At 46.4% G+C, this 16,369-nt stretch overlaps 1 protein-coding gene across 2 annotated transcripts in view; it reads right to left on the bottom strand.

The window, feature by feature from the left end:
• Positions 1-3,225: 3,225 nt before the first annotated feature.
• LOC116560101 (protein transport protein Sec16B) overlaps positions 3,226-16,369 on the bottom strand; it is a 41,615-nt gene continuing 28,471 nt past the window's right edge. Inside the window, exons 17-26 of one of the 2 annotated variants that reach the window (XM_032291311.1) lie at positions 15,630-15,734; positions 14,729-14,804; positions 12,291-12,590; positions 11,378-11,445; positions 8,338-8,490; positions 8,069-8,167; positions 7,565-7,670; positions 7,361-7,437; positions 4,975-5,073; positions 3,226-4,363 (exon numbers count right to left, since the gene is read on the bottom strand). In XM_032291311.1, the coding sequence (XP_032147202.1) occupies positions 4,292-4,363; positions 4,975-5,073; positions 7,361-7,437; positions 7,565-7,670; positions 8,069-8,167; positions 8,338-8,490; positions 11,378-11,445; positions 12,291-12,590; positions 14,729-14,804; positions 15,630-15,734 (1,155 nt within the window). In that variant the 3' untranslated portion in view covers positions 3,226-4,291. Of the gene's footprint in view, positions 4,364-4,974; positions 5,074-7,360; positions 7,438-7,564; positions 7,674-8,068; positions 8,168-8,337; positions 8,491-11,377; positions 11,446-12,290; positions 12,593-14,728; positions 14,805-15,629; positions 15,735-16,369 lie in introns of both variants that reach the window. The other variant, XM_032291312.1, reaches the window with a different exon arrangement.

The raw sequence follows: 16,369 nt of genomic DNA, 5'->3' as shown, positions 1-16,369 counted from the left end.
GAAGCAGATTTCTCTACGATTATAATGAAAACATTTTCATATGCTGTTAATTCTCATTCAGAACTACTTTAAATCTCATTAAGAAACCATTTCTAAAAGACCTGAAAGAATGATGCCTGGTATAAGCATGGCCAGTTAATGAAATGAAAACAGGCCTTGTGGAGGCCACATTTAGGGGCAACCTCAGTTAAGTACCTAACATTCTTTTGCTTACAAATCATGCCTCCTGCAATATCCAGCTTAAGAGAGCAAATAGAAGAGGGAAAAAGTCACTTCTACTCCACTCTCTGGGGGAAAAAGTGAGAGAGAAACTCATGTGATTGGAGGGACCGAAATTACACACCTATTATTATTTTCAAGCAGAAGAGGGTTTCAAATATTCCCTCCTGGGTAGAAAATACTCTGATTTTAGTGAAGTAGATTCAGTCTCTTGCTCCTCTTCTTGGTTGCTCAGAGAAAGAGACCAGAAAGAATGCAGCTTTCTCAGGGAAAACAAAGCTAGCAGAGGCTTTGATCCTGAGCAACATGAAGCCTGAGGAAGGGCTGAACAGAGAGGACACGCAGGTGACTGAGGACGCAAGGCTCATTTACAGTTCTGCAGTCACATGTGGGGATCAGAGGGCTGGGATGGTAGCATATGATAAAGACCCCGAAATGGAATTTAATGGTTTGTTCACTTTCAAAATCATAGAACATTAAGTTTCAATGTTTTTATATAAATATTGAATTATATGTACATAGCAGAATTATAAATTTGCACACTGCTACCCAGCTTTCAAGGAAACTGTGGCTTATTTCCTATGACTGATCTATTCTTCCTCCAAGCTTGGACCCTGTTGAGAAGCAGGTGAAAAAACAAACTTGCCAATTAATAATACCTCAGGCTCCTCCCTTTCACACGGTGTCTCTTGGTAATTCCTTTTTTTGAGAGAGAGAGAGAATTCTGTTCATTCTCTCTCCACAAATAGCTCATGGTGATGGAAAACAGGGCTATGGCCTTCACAGTGTGCCCTATTCGTTGCTGGTGGCTGGTCTGGCCCACTCCTGACCTCGTGCCTTTTGGGATACTACTTGTCCCATCTGCCCTTTGGGGTCATTATGCAATTATTCCCTGCTAGAGTCTACACTGCAGCAGGTGCAGGGAGCTCCAGATCCCCAAGGCCAAGTTGCTATGGCTCCCCAGACACATTAGACAAGTTGCCAAGCCAAGGCTGGCTTCTCCTCAAGTCTTGCAGCCTCCCTTCCCAAGGTTACCAGGTGAGCTAGAAGAAAGGGCCACTAGCTCAATGCAGTCCCTTTCCTAGCAGGGTATACGCGTCACAACCTGCTCCATTTCCAAGCCTCCGCCTTATAAAAGGAGGAAAACAATAGTTTCTTCTGACACCTGCACTTGCTTTGTTTCACCACCGCGCACCTTAACCAGTTGAAGTTGTAAAACAACCATGACCTTGAGCAATGCCGCCACCGCTTCCCAAACAACACGGATGAGCAACTAAGAACTCTGAGTGACCCCGGTTCCTCAGCCCCGTACTGGACCTAACATTCCTAACCAATGAGCAACTGGTCTTGTTTTAACCGAGCAGACACAGATTAATAGACACCTTCTGACTTTGCCAGGGTAAAACCTTTCTATTATGAATTACCATAAACACCAGGAACTCCTCCCTTTCTAGTGCATAGAAACCCCTGACTCTTCCTCTTCAGAAAATATGTTCATTGTTCTGTATTCCTTTGGCTGGGAGGCAACTAAACTCAATGCTTGCTCTGTTGAGCACGATAGTAGCCACTGGTTTTCCATGAATTCTCTTAACAGGAGGGGTAAGTGAGGACACAGGCATCCCACATCTGCACCTTCCTCTTTGGTCCACACTCTCCTCCCCTAAGTGCTTTTTTTCTAGGAGAGGACCAGTAGATAGGACCCCCCTATGCCATTGTTCCCATGGCTCTAAGCCTCATGGCCTCATGTTGGTATTAGAAGGGATGCAGGAAGAGAAACTGACTTGGCAATGACACATATTGAGAAGTATTTTTTCATCATTATTCCTGTCATACACAGATACTGAGAATGAAAAATCTGTAGTCAGATCTGGCAGGCCAAAAAGAAACCAGTTCAGATCTTATTAGATTGCAAATTAATAATAAAAGACACTATACTATAATAAAGTATAGTTGAGCTTTGAACAATGTGGACATTAGGGGCACTGAGTCCTAGAAAGTCAAAAATCCACTTAATGATTTTTGACTCCCCAAAAACTCAACGACTGTTACCCACTGTTGACTGGAAGCCTATTGGATAACATAAACTGTCAATTAACACATATTGTATATGTTATATATATTATATGCTGTATTCTTATAATAAAGTAACTTAGAGGAAAAAAATGCTTAAGAAAATCACAAGAAAGAAAATATATTGACTATTCATTAAGTGAAAGTGGATCATCATAAACGTCTTCATCCTCATGGTCTTTACACTGAGGAGGAGGAAGAAGAGGGGTTGGTCTTGCCGTTTTGGACAGGCAGAAGCAGAATAAGGTTCGAGCATAAGTGGACCCACACAGTTCAAACCCGCTTTGTTCAAGAGCCAACTGTACTTAGCACATACCCGGCCCTTTTTAAGGGCCTCATTTAATTTTTGCAATGTCCCCAAAAGGCAGGTACTTTGATTATTATCAACTTTATTTTATAGATGAGAAAACTGAAGTGCCAGACAGTGATATAACCTTGCCCAAAGTTACAGGGTGAGCTATGGATGAGCCACGATGCAAGGCTTGGCAGTGTGGCTCCTGTGGAACTCACACACTAATGCCACAGCACCGCCACTGGGTGTCAGCATACCAACCTGAAGCAGCAGCAGCCTTTTAAGGAAAAAAGAACAGCATTTACTGAGGGCCTTCCAGGTACAAAATATTTATGCATACATTTTCTAATTTAAGAGGTTTAAAAAAACCTTTTCTGGAACAAAATATACAACACTTAGTTTACTTAGCAGAGTGACTGACTTGCACCAGAAGAGCTTTTTGTTCAAATTTTGTAAATTGGGAAAATAATAACATTAGCATAGACTTAGAAGTTAAGAGGATCTGCCCCTAGATTCCTCATTAACAAAGGGCTCCTTCCAGCTATTCACACTTGATCACACAGTAAAACCATTATTAAAAGGACTTCAGGGAAGAGACCACCAATGTACTTCCTTCCTCTGTAAAAATCAGCCAGAGACAAGCATTTGCTATAAAATTATCTGGGTTTAATTACTATCAACATCAGAACTATAGAACATTAAAGTGCTAAACCTGTATTTACAATTACATGTATAAAAAATGTTCTTTGTGAGGAGCAATTTCCAGCAAATCTGACAAACAGCAAGAGTCATTCCTATTTTGGGCCCGAAAAGAGAAATGGAAATTTCCAAGACGTCCCCCTCCTCCTTCTCACTCCAGTGACCCTCTGAACATCAATTTGCAAAGGCCTGAGGTAGAAAGGGAGGTATTAACAATATCAGGCACTCATTCTTCCCCTTTTATGAAAGGGATGAATTTTTAGGAACCGTTTTCCATCATTTATTATACTGATGTGCCATCCATCTGCATCATTAGGTTCAGTAGTTACCATGACAATATGATGCCTACAGCACTCTAACTTGATAGCCACATGCCAGAATGTGAAAAAATAGGACCAGCTAAGAAAGTGAGAGAAATATAATTAATCTGAACCACATTAAAAAAATGTGCACAAAACTAGGACCAAGAGGGAAACTGCTGAAATATCATTGAAGAGGAAATTATAAAGGGCAGCAATAATGAAGTTTCAGTATAGAAACTTTGCTAAGTAGAGTCATGTATTGGTCTACTAGTAAGACAAGAAGAAATCAAAGTTGGTCTAGAATATTGTTCTGAGCCCCTGCGTCTCCCCCACCCTGTTTTCTGCTATAGGACCCTGTGGTATCATCTTTGACTCTAGCCGTTAGGGCTCTAATTTCCCTGAGGCTCTCAAGCCACCACTGTAAGTGCCACCACCATGTCACTCTGCTCATGTGCAGTCTGCTATTGGAGACCGAGACTTTCCATCTGCTAAAATAATTTCCATCGTTCTGAAGCTAATCCTAAGAGACTGGACTGTGCTGTGTCTTGAGAGATCCTGTCCTGTTGCTTTCCAAGTGCCCGATGGAGGCACCGGGCTAGCACAAACCTCTCGAGGGTCCGAATATGGCAGAGCGGGGCTGGGAGATTGAGAAAAGGAGAGCAAGGAAAGTTGCACTCCCGGGAGATGAGCCTGAGACGTGTGTTCATTCTCAGCATGGCTGGGTGGGATAGCGACGCTGAGCTAGGCGATTTGGCCGATTCAGGCTAGTGGCCATGGGCAGCTGGAAAAGAAGAACAAATAAGATACTGAGTACAACCCCAAACGTGACTCTGCCCGGGACCGATTGGATGGATGGTGCTAGGGCACCCCTAGCCTCTGTCTGGAACATTTCCCAAGGCTGTGTTCTAAGCATCTACCTCTACCCAACACCTTCACTTAAATATGGTGAAAAGAAATTTGATTTTATAAAGAGGGGAGGCCAAATGGCACACTGGCAGAGCTAAGTCTGCCCAGGTTGCTGAAGAGGGCGCTTAGCTTCTCTCAAAGTTTCCAATGATCCATTTATCCCAGGACAGAGTGCCAGTGCACCCACACTACTGATACCAACACTGACTGTGTCTTCCACATCTCGAGAGCTATTAAAAGTTAAACATGTATTAATAACAACTATATTTACTGGCCATTTTCTGAGTTCCAGGCCCTTCATATACATATCTATGAGCTAGCTATTACTAACCCCATTTTACAGATGCAGAAACTGAGACTTGGAGAGGTTAAAGAATTGCTCAGGAACTCACATACAATAAATGGTAAACTGGGATGATAAACCTAGGTCTCCGTAATCCAAAACCTGTGCGCCTGGCCAGCCCCTCCCCCTGAAGGCTTCCTTACCTGAGGGACCTGAGATGGGTTGTAAAGAGGAACAGCCCCTTTTACGGCAGGTGGAGGAAGCAGAACACCAGGGTTAGAGCAGAGCTCAAAGAAAGCACTCTGTGATGGAAAATCATGGAAAATCCCATCAGTGCCCGCCTCCCAGATTCCAGAATGTTGAGGCCTTAAAGAAGCATATCAGGATCATTTGTTTTTTTCTTGATGATTTCTTTGAGTTCCTTACTGACTCTCCAAAGGAAATGAATAGGCATTTCTCAAAAGAAAGATATACAAATGGCCAATAAACAAACAAAATAAGTGGTCAGCATCAGGGAAGTGCAAATTAAAGCCACATTGAGATACCATCTTATTCCTGCAAGAATGGCCATAACTAAAAGGTCAAAAAATAATAGATGTTGGCATCGTTGTGGGGAAAAGGGAATACTTATACATGGCTGGTGGGAGTGTAAATTAGTACAACCTCTATGGAAAACAGTTTGGAGATTCCTTAAAGAACTAAAAGTAGAACTACCATTCAATCCAGCAATCCCACTACTGGGTATTGGCCCAAAGAAAACAAAGTCATTATATGGGCCAGGCACAGCGGCTCACGCCTGTAATCCCAGCACTTTGGGAGGCCGAGGCAGTCAGATCACACAAAGTCAGGAGTTTGAGACTAACCTGGCCAACATAGTGAAACCGCATCGCTACTAAAAATACAAAAACATTAGCCGGGCATGGTGGTGGGTGTTTGCAATCCCAGCTGCTTGGGAGGTTGAGAGGCAGGAGAATCGCCTGAACCTGGGAGGCGGAAGTTGCAGTGAGCAGAGATGGCGCCACTACACTCCAGCCTGGGCAACAGTGCGAGACTCCATCTCAAAAACAAGAAGTCATTATATGAAAAAGACACTTGCACTTGCACAAGTATGTTTACAGCAGCACAATTCACAATTGCAAAATGTGGAACCAACCTAAGTGCCCATCGACTGATGAGTCCATTAAAAAAATTTGGCACATACATGCCATGGAATAGTACTCAGCCATTAAAATGAACAAAATAATGTCTTTGGCAGCAACTTGGATGGAGCTGGAGGCCATTATTCTAAGTGAAGTACACAGAAGTGGAAAACCAAGAACCATATGTTCTCACAAGTGGGAGCTAAGCTATGAGTATGCTCGTGGGGTTTCACTCTGTTGGCCAGGTTGGTCTCAAACTCCTGAACTTGTGTGATCTGCCTGCCTTGACCTCCCAAAGTGCTGCGATTACAGGCGTGAGCCACCGTGCCTGGCCCATATAATGACTTTTTTGTCTTTGGGCCAATACCCAATGGTGGGATTGCAAAGGCATACAGAGTGACAGAATGGACTTCAGGGATTCAGAAGGGGAAGGGTGGGAGAAGGGTCGGGGATGAAATACTAAACATTAGGCACAACCCACATCCATGCCAACACTACTCGGGTGATGGGTGCACTAAAACGTCAGCATTCACCATTATATAATTCATCTATGTAACCAAAAACCTTGTACCCCAAAAGCTACTGAAATGATTTAAAAGAGAGGCATATCAGAAGGGCTTCTTAACAGAACTCAGGGGCTCTCAAGCAGGCAAACATGGTTCAAGTGGACACAACCAAGCCCTGGGTCTGGAGCGGCAATGTGGATAAGAAGACAAAGCTTCCACAAATTACCTTGATACCATCATAAAAAGTAATCTAGCCTTCAAAAGACCTAAAATTCTACAAGAGTGTTCTAACCAGGCTTCAAGAAATAAAAATGTTTTCCTAGCAATAGATATGAAATCCATACTGATATGGACAACCCAGCAAGAATTTATCACAGCCCTGGCCAAGGTCCCCAGTGAACTCCGGCTCCTTCTGGGACAGGGAAGAAGGCAATTACCCGGGCATCACCTGAGGAAGCTGTTATAGGTTGAACTGTGTTTCCAGAAAAAAAAATCACATGTTGAAGCCCTAGCCCCCGGTACCTCAGAAAATACATGTTTGGAGAAACGTGAAAATATAATCTTTGGAGATGGGGTCTTTAAAGAGGCAGTTAACATAAACAGAGGTCATATGGGTAGCCCAATCCAGTGTGACTCGTGTCTCTGTGAGAGGGGGAAATCTGCACACAGACACACTCAGAGGAAAGGCCGTGTGAAGACGTAGAAAGAAGATGACCTCAGCTTTCAGCCTGCAGAGCTGGGGAGATCAGGTTCCTGTGGTCTGAGCCTCCACTCTGTGGTACTTTGTTATGATGGCCTGAGCAAACTAACACAGCAAAGAAGTGTTCTTCGTGTTCCCCAGGGGTCAGCGCTGCCCAGGGCACACCTCCAGCCCACACTGAAAGCTCACGCCTCATACACAGGCGTCTGCTGGGGTCCAAGGCTCCAGCCCAGGGACTGCTCACCTCAGGCCCGGACAAGCCTCCAACCCCAGCGGTGGCTGCTCCCCCACTGGAGACGGATCCTCTGCCTTCGCCCCCACCTGGAAAGCAATGAGTCAGAGCTGTTTTGTCTGCTCAGAACTGGGGTCCCCACTCCCAGAAGGCACCCCACCATTAGGAGCACTGAGGGGACCACCCATGGCCCAGAGGACATGAGGGTGGCGGTACCTGTGTCCCCAGAGGTGCTAACAGCTGCCAGAGGTGGGGACTCGGGGGAAGGTGTCAGTGAGAGATCCAGGCCAGCCTGGTGGGGAGAAGATGCTCTGGGGGTCTCCTGCTTTGTGGAGAAAGAAAGGCGGCATTGGTGACATTGGCAGTTAACAGATTCATGCCCACCCACCTGTGTTCACACACTCACTATGGCGGCCTGGCTGCAAACTGCCGCTGGGTACTCCCCAAAACCCCCTCCTCATCCCACTCTTCTGCTCAGTAATCCACACTGGCTCCCTACTACTGACCCTCTAAAGTTACTTTTCTTCATCCTAACTTTTTGAAGCCCTCTATAATCTGCCTTTGCCCTCACAGGACCAATTTATTTCTCACCATCTCCCATCACAAAACCTCTCTCTCATGCGGCCTGGCGTAGAGTCAGATGCCAGCGCTGAGAGCCTGGAGGTGCTCTCCCTCTGAAAGGCCAACAGAGACGGGCATCCTTCCCGCCACAGGGCCTACCTCAGAGTCAGGACTGTCCAATGAGTCCTCTTCTCCAGAGGGGGACGTGTTCTTGGTGGGCTTTGACCGAAACCAGCTGAACCAGCCAAGCCCTGAGCTCTGGAAGGGAAAGAGGACATTTTATGACCTGTAGGTTTGCTTCTCCCCCCGACTGTGAGGTCAGCCTGCCCCAATGAGAAGTCAGAGGCCAGACTTCCAAGACTGCGCCACCCTCAAGGAAGGGAATGGCAGGGGAAGAAGGGCGGGGAGAGAAGAGCAAGTCTCTCCACCTTCGTGTGCTCCTTCCCATCTCCAAGCGTGCCTCTCTGGGCAGCATTCTGGGGAGAGTTCTTTTCAGCCTCGTCGGAGGACTCCTCCTCATGCTCCTTGACGGAATTGGTGGAACTGTCAGAAATAGTTCGTGCTCTGGCAACCACTGGTGTCTGGAATTAAAGAAAAGGACTCACACTTGCATGGCACTTGACAGGTCACCAAACCCATTTGCATGTACTCCCTCACCTGACCTGCGCCTAAGGCAGTGGGATTGTCCCTTGGGATCATATTTTACTGAAGAGGAGGTAAGGCTCAGCCATGAAAAATGACTTGCTGAAGGCCGCAGGGTAAGGTCAGAGCTCAAGCCCACGGTATCCCTAATCTTACAGACCTTTGCCTGTTGTGCCACCTCTCCAGAAACACAGTTTTCAGAGCTATGCCGAGGCCTGGGACACGGGGTAGGGACTGCTACTGCCGGAGATGAAGCGGGCCAGAAAACACCCCACAGAGGCCCATGAGCCCAAAAAAGCAGAGAGTGTAGCAACCACCAAACCTAACTCATCTTCCAGCTCAGTTCCTAACAGACTTGCTCAAGATCAACTGGGAACACATGCACCAGAGAGGGGTAAAACACACCCACATCCCTTCACATAACTGTTTTTGATTGCAGTAAAATATAGCATAAAGTTTGCCATTTTAACCACCTTTCAATGTATGCTCAGCGTCGTACGACCGTCACCACCAGCCATCTCCAGAATGTTCTCATCACCCAGTTATATAACCCCCACTCCCCCTTCTCCAGGCCCTGGTCGCTGCCATTCCACTTTCTGTCCCTGAGTTTGCCTAGTCTATGTATCTCATGTAGGTGGAGTCATACAACATATTGCCTTTTTCTGTAATATTTACATTTTACACTGTCAATAAAGCATAATTGATATAAACCTTAGGAAATACTTTGGCAAAATATAGAAAAAACTTTATTTTTTACTCAAATGAGGATAGTGTTGATTTTGTGCCAGGCACTGTTCTAAGGGCTTTATATGTAGTGATGCATTTAATGCTTACAATAGGCCTATGAGCTAGGTGCTGTTATTATCTCATTTTATCTCTGAGAAAACTAAGGCACAGAAAGGTTAAGCAACCTGTCTAAGGTCACACAGCTAGGAAATGGCACATCAAAGGTTAAACATAGGCTGTCTGGCTTTCCTTCTAGGAATTTCTCTTAAGTGAATGATTCAAGACATACATGAGGGCTTATCTGCTATGACCCAGCGCTGTGTGTTATATGTGAGTGAGAAAAGGAAGGAGGAACAGAGGGAGGGAGAGGAAAGGATGCAACACTCACAATAATGAACAACAACATGAGAATGATCACCCAGAAGGCAAACTCCTTACCGTGGTGGTGGAGGCCCCGTCAGCTTGCCTCCGCTGCCCTCCTCCCTACTGCTCCCCACGCTCAGGGCACAGTGACGCCCTTGCCCTCCCTACACCAAGGGAGCCACTTCAGGGCCTGCACTCCTGCTGTTTGTCTGCCTGGAACACCTGTCCCCGGCACATTCACCTGGCTCCTTTCCACGCTCCATCCTGACCTCCACTTGAAGGCCCCCTCAGAGGCAGCTTCCTTGGCCACCCGTCTAAAGCGAGACGCCTTGCGTGTATAGTTCTGTTTTAGTCACTTCCGCTAGACTAGAGCGCCTGAGCTTGGTCTGACACGCTGATGCCTCCCCAGTCCCTGTGACAGGGCCTGGCACATTGCAGGAACTCAGCGAATATTTGCAGATGAACAGATGAATGAATAGCGGCACTTTCATACAATGAATTTTGTCATGACAATATTAAAAATCATATTTATGAATGACATAGAAAAATCTCATTATATAGTGTTAAGTAACAGGAAATAAAGCCTTGTATACGTATGTTCTTAGCCATTTAAAAACATGCATGTGTGTGTAATGTATATACAGATATACATATACTTGTGTATACATATACATATATACAAAAAATAGTGTAAGAAAATAACCAAAATATTTTGTCTGCTGGACTGAGTGATGTTTGATTCTTTATATGATACTTCACCTTTAGATTTTTCTATAACAATAATGTACTACTTTTCAGTCAGAAAAAAAAAACAGAAAAGTATTAAAAGTTCATTAAGATCTGTACCCGTTTATCTACTTACTAAAATTGGCCATGCGCTGTGGCTCCCGTCTGTAATCCCAGCACTTTGGGAGGCCAAGGCAGATGGATCACAAGGTCAGGAGTTTGAAACCAGCCTGACTAACATGGTGAAACCCCATCTCTACTAAAAATATAAAAATTAGCCAGGTGTGGTGGCACACGCCTGTAATGCCAGCTACTCAGGAGACTGTGGCACAAGAATCACTTGAACCAGGGAGGCAGAGGTTGCAGTGAGCCAAGATCACACCATTCCACTATAGTCTGGGTGACAGAGCAAGACTCTGTCTCCAAAACAGAAAAAGTGTAGGATGTCAGCCTCCAACCAGAGAAGCTGAAGAACATCTTAGGTTTGGGACCAACGCTGCCCATTGCTGAGGGCAGGGGTGTGTCCAATCAGAGCTAGATAGAATGATTCATCAGACATGGTCACCTCCAAGACCTTGCAGCCTAGCTAAGGAGAAAAGACAGAGGCAGGCACTGTCACAGCTAGCACAGATCTTTCTTTGAAATAAAGCCAGGTAAAAATTAAAACAAGGAAGTATCAACAGTCTTGCATGGCAGGGCAGGGTATGGCAAGCGTTTTGTGCAGCTGTGAGAAGAAGATGTCAGAGAACAGAGATCAGAGAGGCCAAAACAAACCAGCTCAGCTGCTCCCTCTCTCCCCATGGACACAGGTTGGTGGGGTAGAGCGTGCATAGGAACACAGCCTCCCGCCCAGCTCCCAGGAGTTGGTATAGGAAGAAGCAAGGCGCCATGTGGAAGAGAGAGCTGCTGCAGCACTGAGGAGGAGCTTGCATGTGGCCGACAAACCAGGCAATGGTAAAAGTCAGAAGCATTCAGGTGGGCAGCTGCATCTTTCATGCTGTGTGCTCTCACCTGTGGTTTGGAAATGACCTCTTGGCCACCAGGAGGCTGGGAGGTTTCTTGAGACACCGTGTTGTCTCCTGCATCACAAACAGAAATGAAAATAGCAAGTGGAAGTTGTGCTTTTCCCATCTATCCTGAAGAAGGGTAACGGGGATACAATCAGCTTTCTTAACTGCAGTGGAAGCTCAGAGCCCGTAACCCCAAGCCAGTCACAGCAAGTGCAAAGAATGCTCGCGCGCTCAGCTCAAACCCAGGCACCCCAGGAGATGCTGTTCAACTCATCCTCTACTGTCAAAGCCACTCTCCGGGAATCTTGGAAATCAGAGCAACATCAAGCTAGGTCACAGGAATCCTCCACCACTTTCCTCTCCATCTGAGTCTCCAACTTGGACAGGACCTAATCCTGGCAGGTCTAAGATCTAATCATTCTAGGTGGTTTCCAGCATCTCCCTGGCATCACTCAGCATTGCTCACCCACACTCAGCCCTTGTTGTTGAAGGTCTGATGGACCTGAAAAAACTCGGGACCAAGACAGAAATATGAGTTTCTGCTGGAGATGCTGAGAGTAAGCTCTTGGGCGCGGGATGACTGCAGAAATAGGACTTGGCCTGCATTTCTCCACCCCGTAATTGCTCTCCTAGAAACTATGTAATCATTTGGATGGCAAGAGTGGCTCCATTTTTCCTGCCGTGCACAGGGGAGCGATAGACTGTGCTGGAAGACAGCAATCTCCAGATGTGTGCAAAGCAGCAGCACAGTGGCTGAAAATTAGCAGGCCCTCCGTAACAGGCACAAGCCCGGCGTCTGTGCCTTTCCCAGCTGCAGTCCTACCTCCTCTGACTGGTCTCAGCACCTCCCTTTCCTGCTTTCTCCCCACCCAGACCCTACACTCAATGTGGCCCCACTAGCTGCCAGGTCTTACCAGGGCCCAGGTGTGTCTGCGGCGTTTCCTCCCAGACCGTTCCTCCAGGAGACCCTGTCACTGCCACGGTGCTGCCAGTCCCCGGTAGGTGGGTCTCAGGAACTGAGTAAAGAGGTATCAATGCCCCCGTCTGCCCCGCACCCCCTCCTGCTGGGTAGGAACCCGGCTGGAGGGGAAAGGGCTGCTGTGAGCTGGGCTGGGGCAGGCAGGTCTGCTCAGGTGTCAGCCACAGGGCTGAGCGGTACCCAGGGGCTTCCGAGTAGCCTTGACGTCCAGAAAAGTCCTGGTAGAAAGTGTTTTCTAAGGGCATAGAGCAAAGGTAAAGAAGTGAGACCTGAAATGTGGCATTTGCAGACTGATCACACCAGAAACGTTCCTGCTCATGTCTTCTTTGGAAAGCAGTCACAAGGACAGCTGTCTAATGTGACTTCCAGCAATGTGATGACAAGTAAAACACAGAGTGATCGTAACACCCTCATTGCTGTTTACAGAATTGTTTCCTTCACTAGTGTAGACTAAAAATAAAATCTCAAGCCCCTCCATCGACTGAACAGACCCCTTTTGGCCAAGGGGAATCTAGAAAAGCCTTAAAAACTGAGTTCCCTGCCATGACAGGATGGGAGGTGAGACACCCTTCTTTATACCGAGTTTAGACACAAGTGACCAGCATTAATGCTAAAACAGAGATCTTAAGACTAACAGAAAAGACTCTTGGTGGCCATAAGATACCAAATGATACACAGAACCTAAAGCCCTGCCAGGCAAGGGTTAAGCCCCGCACCCCTCCACCTTAAGAATAAACTGTGTTCTAACCGCCACAAGGTTTTTCCTTTTCTCTAGCAGCTAAACAAGCACTGGCCTTGAAATGAGCAATGTTCAAACAATTACAACTCATTCAGCTCACAAATGCTGACTAAATGAGCCTCCGTTCCACCAGCCATGACCACAGCTTTGATTGGACAAGACTGATTTCAGTAACTTGCTCCAGGTAAGAAGACCACCAACCATGAACTGGCATCTGGCTAGTTTACAGAGGCCCTGCACTTGAGTGCCTCTGTGTCTCAAAAAGACCTTTAGATGCATAGGGTCTAACTGTAATATGCTTAAAGGATAAGTCTCCACCCCAAGGTGAACATGGGTCACATGTTACATGCATGCTAGTTCATGATGCACGTGTGAGGACCTCCTTCGTGAATAGTCACAGCTCCTCCTATAGCCTGTTAAATATTACGTTTGGTCAACCCATTCAACTTAAATTCTTGTCTTACCTCTCCTTCCCTCAAAGTGCCTGGCTATACTTCCCAGCCTTCGGGATGGCCACCTTGCAGGCTGGAACCCTTTGTAAAAAATCGTCTCCTTTCCAAATGTGTACGTTGTATGACATTTCTTTTAACTTAACACTGCCTTGTATGATCTCTGAGCCTTTAGCCAGTGGGTTGGGGACAGGGAGGGGCTGAAATTACCATCCTATCTAACTCCGCGCCTTTTTATTTTGTGATCAATTATTTCTGGACTTCCTAATGGACCTGAGTATTTAAAACTTAAAAGCTTCCAGTGAAAAACCCAAATTGTACCACAGAAATTGCTCTTAAAGAATCAAAGTACACTTGCCCTGGAAGAGATCTTACTGATGAGAAACTAAGGTGTGGACCTATAACACAACTGGTCATAGGACTGGCATGGGCAGCCAACCCACCTGCTCCATCGGGCACCAGAAGGCAGGGCTGGGGGAAGCACCAACCACAGGCACCCAGCCTGGCTCTCCTCCACCCCCCACCTTTACAGATCCTGCTACACAGTGACAAACAGAAGCCAAGGCCGGCCCTGCCCTCCCTTCCCTCTGTTCATGACTGAGGAAGAGAACTGGGCTGGGAAGAGAGGAGGGCCCTTTCCTGATCCTGCCGCAGGGGAACTTGGGGAAAGGGTACCGAGTTAACTAGGAATATGGTGCCTGCCAACCCACCACTGGGAAGCATCCCGAGGGAAGAGCAGAGATGCTGTGAAACACTAAGACATTACTTATTCCACAGTCATATGGCAATCGCTAGCCCAAGACTCTGAAGGACTTCTGACATCCCCAACACTAACATGAGACACAGATGAACCACAATCTCTGGACTCGAAAATGTATCCAGCTGGAGAGATACTGACATAGGAGAGGGAATTAGCTCACAATACACTGCAACACAAAAAACTCAGGTATTTAAAAACCTGAATCATGAAGCAGCAGCTGTTAGACTAAGGGGACTTAGATGTGTCGAGGATGTGAGGCTGCTGGGAGCTGCGTGGAGGAGGTGCCTGGACAACGGGGCAGACTTACACAGGCAAGGCAGGCACCCTGGGAAGGGAAGGGCGAGTGCTTTCGCGAATTACTTTGTCTCGTAGAATCAGATCCTGAGCGTCCGCTATGGATATGCTCAGTTCATCATTCTGGGTACCTGTTGTTGTTCCTCTGGCTCCCGAAATATCTGAGCGAGCAGGATGAGGATCCCTGATGTCTCCTTCTACCTTTTGCTATTTAAAATAAAGTAAAATCTTTTTAAGCATCACAAAGGAAAAACAAGAACAGGGAAACAAAGGGGTTCAAAACTTAAGCCAAAAAGAAACTTCCAGTGGGATTACAAGGTAGGGGAAACGCTTGTATGCTTAGGGGCCTGGGGAGTCCCCTGTGGACGGGGCTGCCAGCTCTGCTCAGAGCAGGCAGAGATGGCTGTAGACCAGAGTCATCCAGCCTCCCCTGAAGGAACGAGCACATGAAAAGAATTAATCTGCAGGCCTCAGCACCTACCGCAGATAGAAGGGGTAGAGGCTGTGTGTGCTTTAAAAAATCCACCCTGTCTTTTCTTCAAAGCGGTATGGGAAAAAGAAAATGGAGGAGGCCCTGTTCCAATTACTGTTCCAATTACAACCAGCAGCTTTTGCAATTGTTAGAACAAAAAGAAAGGGCCCGGAAGTCTTTTAAGCAATTGCCCCATATTACATGAAAGTGACACTGGTCCACTGTGATCCATTGTTCCTAGCAGAGATGGGGAAGCTTTGATGGTCATGAAATGTATTCTCTGGGGTCCCAGGGAGGGGTGGCAAGAGTGACTGGGAAGAGTGACATGTGAACATAGGAAAATGCCTTCATACAGGGGACCAGCAGCGGCAGCGAAGCTCAGAGTCTCACACCCTCCCCAGACACCTACTGTGCCTCATGGGTGATGGGAGAGACCATGGCAAGACATGGGGAACAGGGACTTGCTAATGTCAGCGCCTACCTGTTTCATGTCTAGGGGAGAGAGGAGGGAAACAAAGGCCGACCCCCACCCCCAGTGCCCTGGCTCCTACCCCACTCACCTGCAGCTGCCTCCGAAGTCGCACTAGCCAGTCTGGCTCCAGGTCCCTGTTTCCACTTCGTCTTTCTAAAACCAGAGGATCTGACAGCTTCAGTTTCTCTGCTAGCTGTGCCAGGTTTCCAGATGGGTTAGGGGCAGAAAGTAAGACAGAGGAGAGGAAAGAGGGGGAAGAGAAACGGAAAGACAATGGGGAAGAGAAAACAAAGGAAAAGGAGAAAGAGAGCCTTAACTTACTTGTAAATTACATTCTAAAAAATCATCAAAAAAACAGCAAATTCAGCAGATATCCTCCCAAAATTGCAAAATAAATAGATAATTACCCCGTCCTGGCTGTTAGATTCTAAATAAAATATGAGGAGAAACAGTAACTCAGCTTCCTTTCTCTGCAAAGCTGTCTGCTCTGTAACGGTGTTTCTCAAACTTAGGTGTACATGGGAATTTTGTTAAAATTCTAATTGTAAACTTGTTAAAACGCTAATTCTGATTCCAGACATCTGGGCAGGGCCTAAGAGAGTGCATTTCTAACCAGCTCCCAGGTGATGCTAATGTTACTTTATATTTTAATGATTTATTCCATAAATAAGTTTTAGTTACCCCAACTTTTCTAATCATCCATTCTGGATCCCTGAGCTCCTTGCAACCATCAACCTGTTGGCAGAAATTTCAGGGTCTGGGGAGGCTCACCACCACAAATTTTATAGGTTAAAGAATCCAGCACTTGGGCCTCATCTAAAGCAAAAC

Source organism: Sapajus apella, unplaced genomic scaffold (assembly GCF_009761245.1).
Source record: "Sapajus apella isolate SASKATOON/1434 unplaced genomic scaffold, GSC_monkey_1.0 scaffold25, whole genome shotgun sequence".
NCBI classification, from domain to species: Eukaryota; Metazoa; Chordata; class Mammalia; order Primates; family Cebidae; genus Sapajus; species Sapajus apella.
The sequence above is the reverse complement of the archived record's forward strand: the minus strand, read 5'-3'. Positions and strand labels throughout refer to the sequence as shown.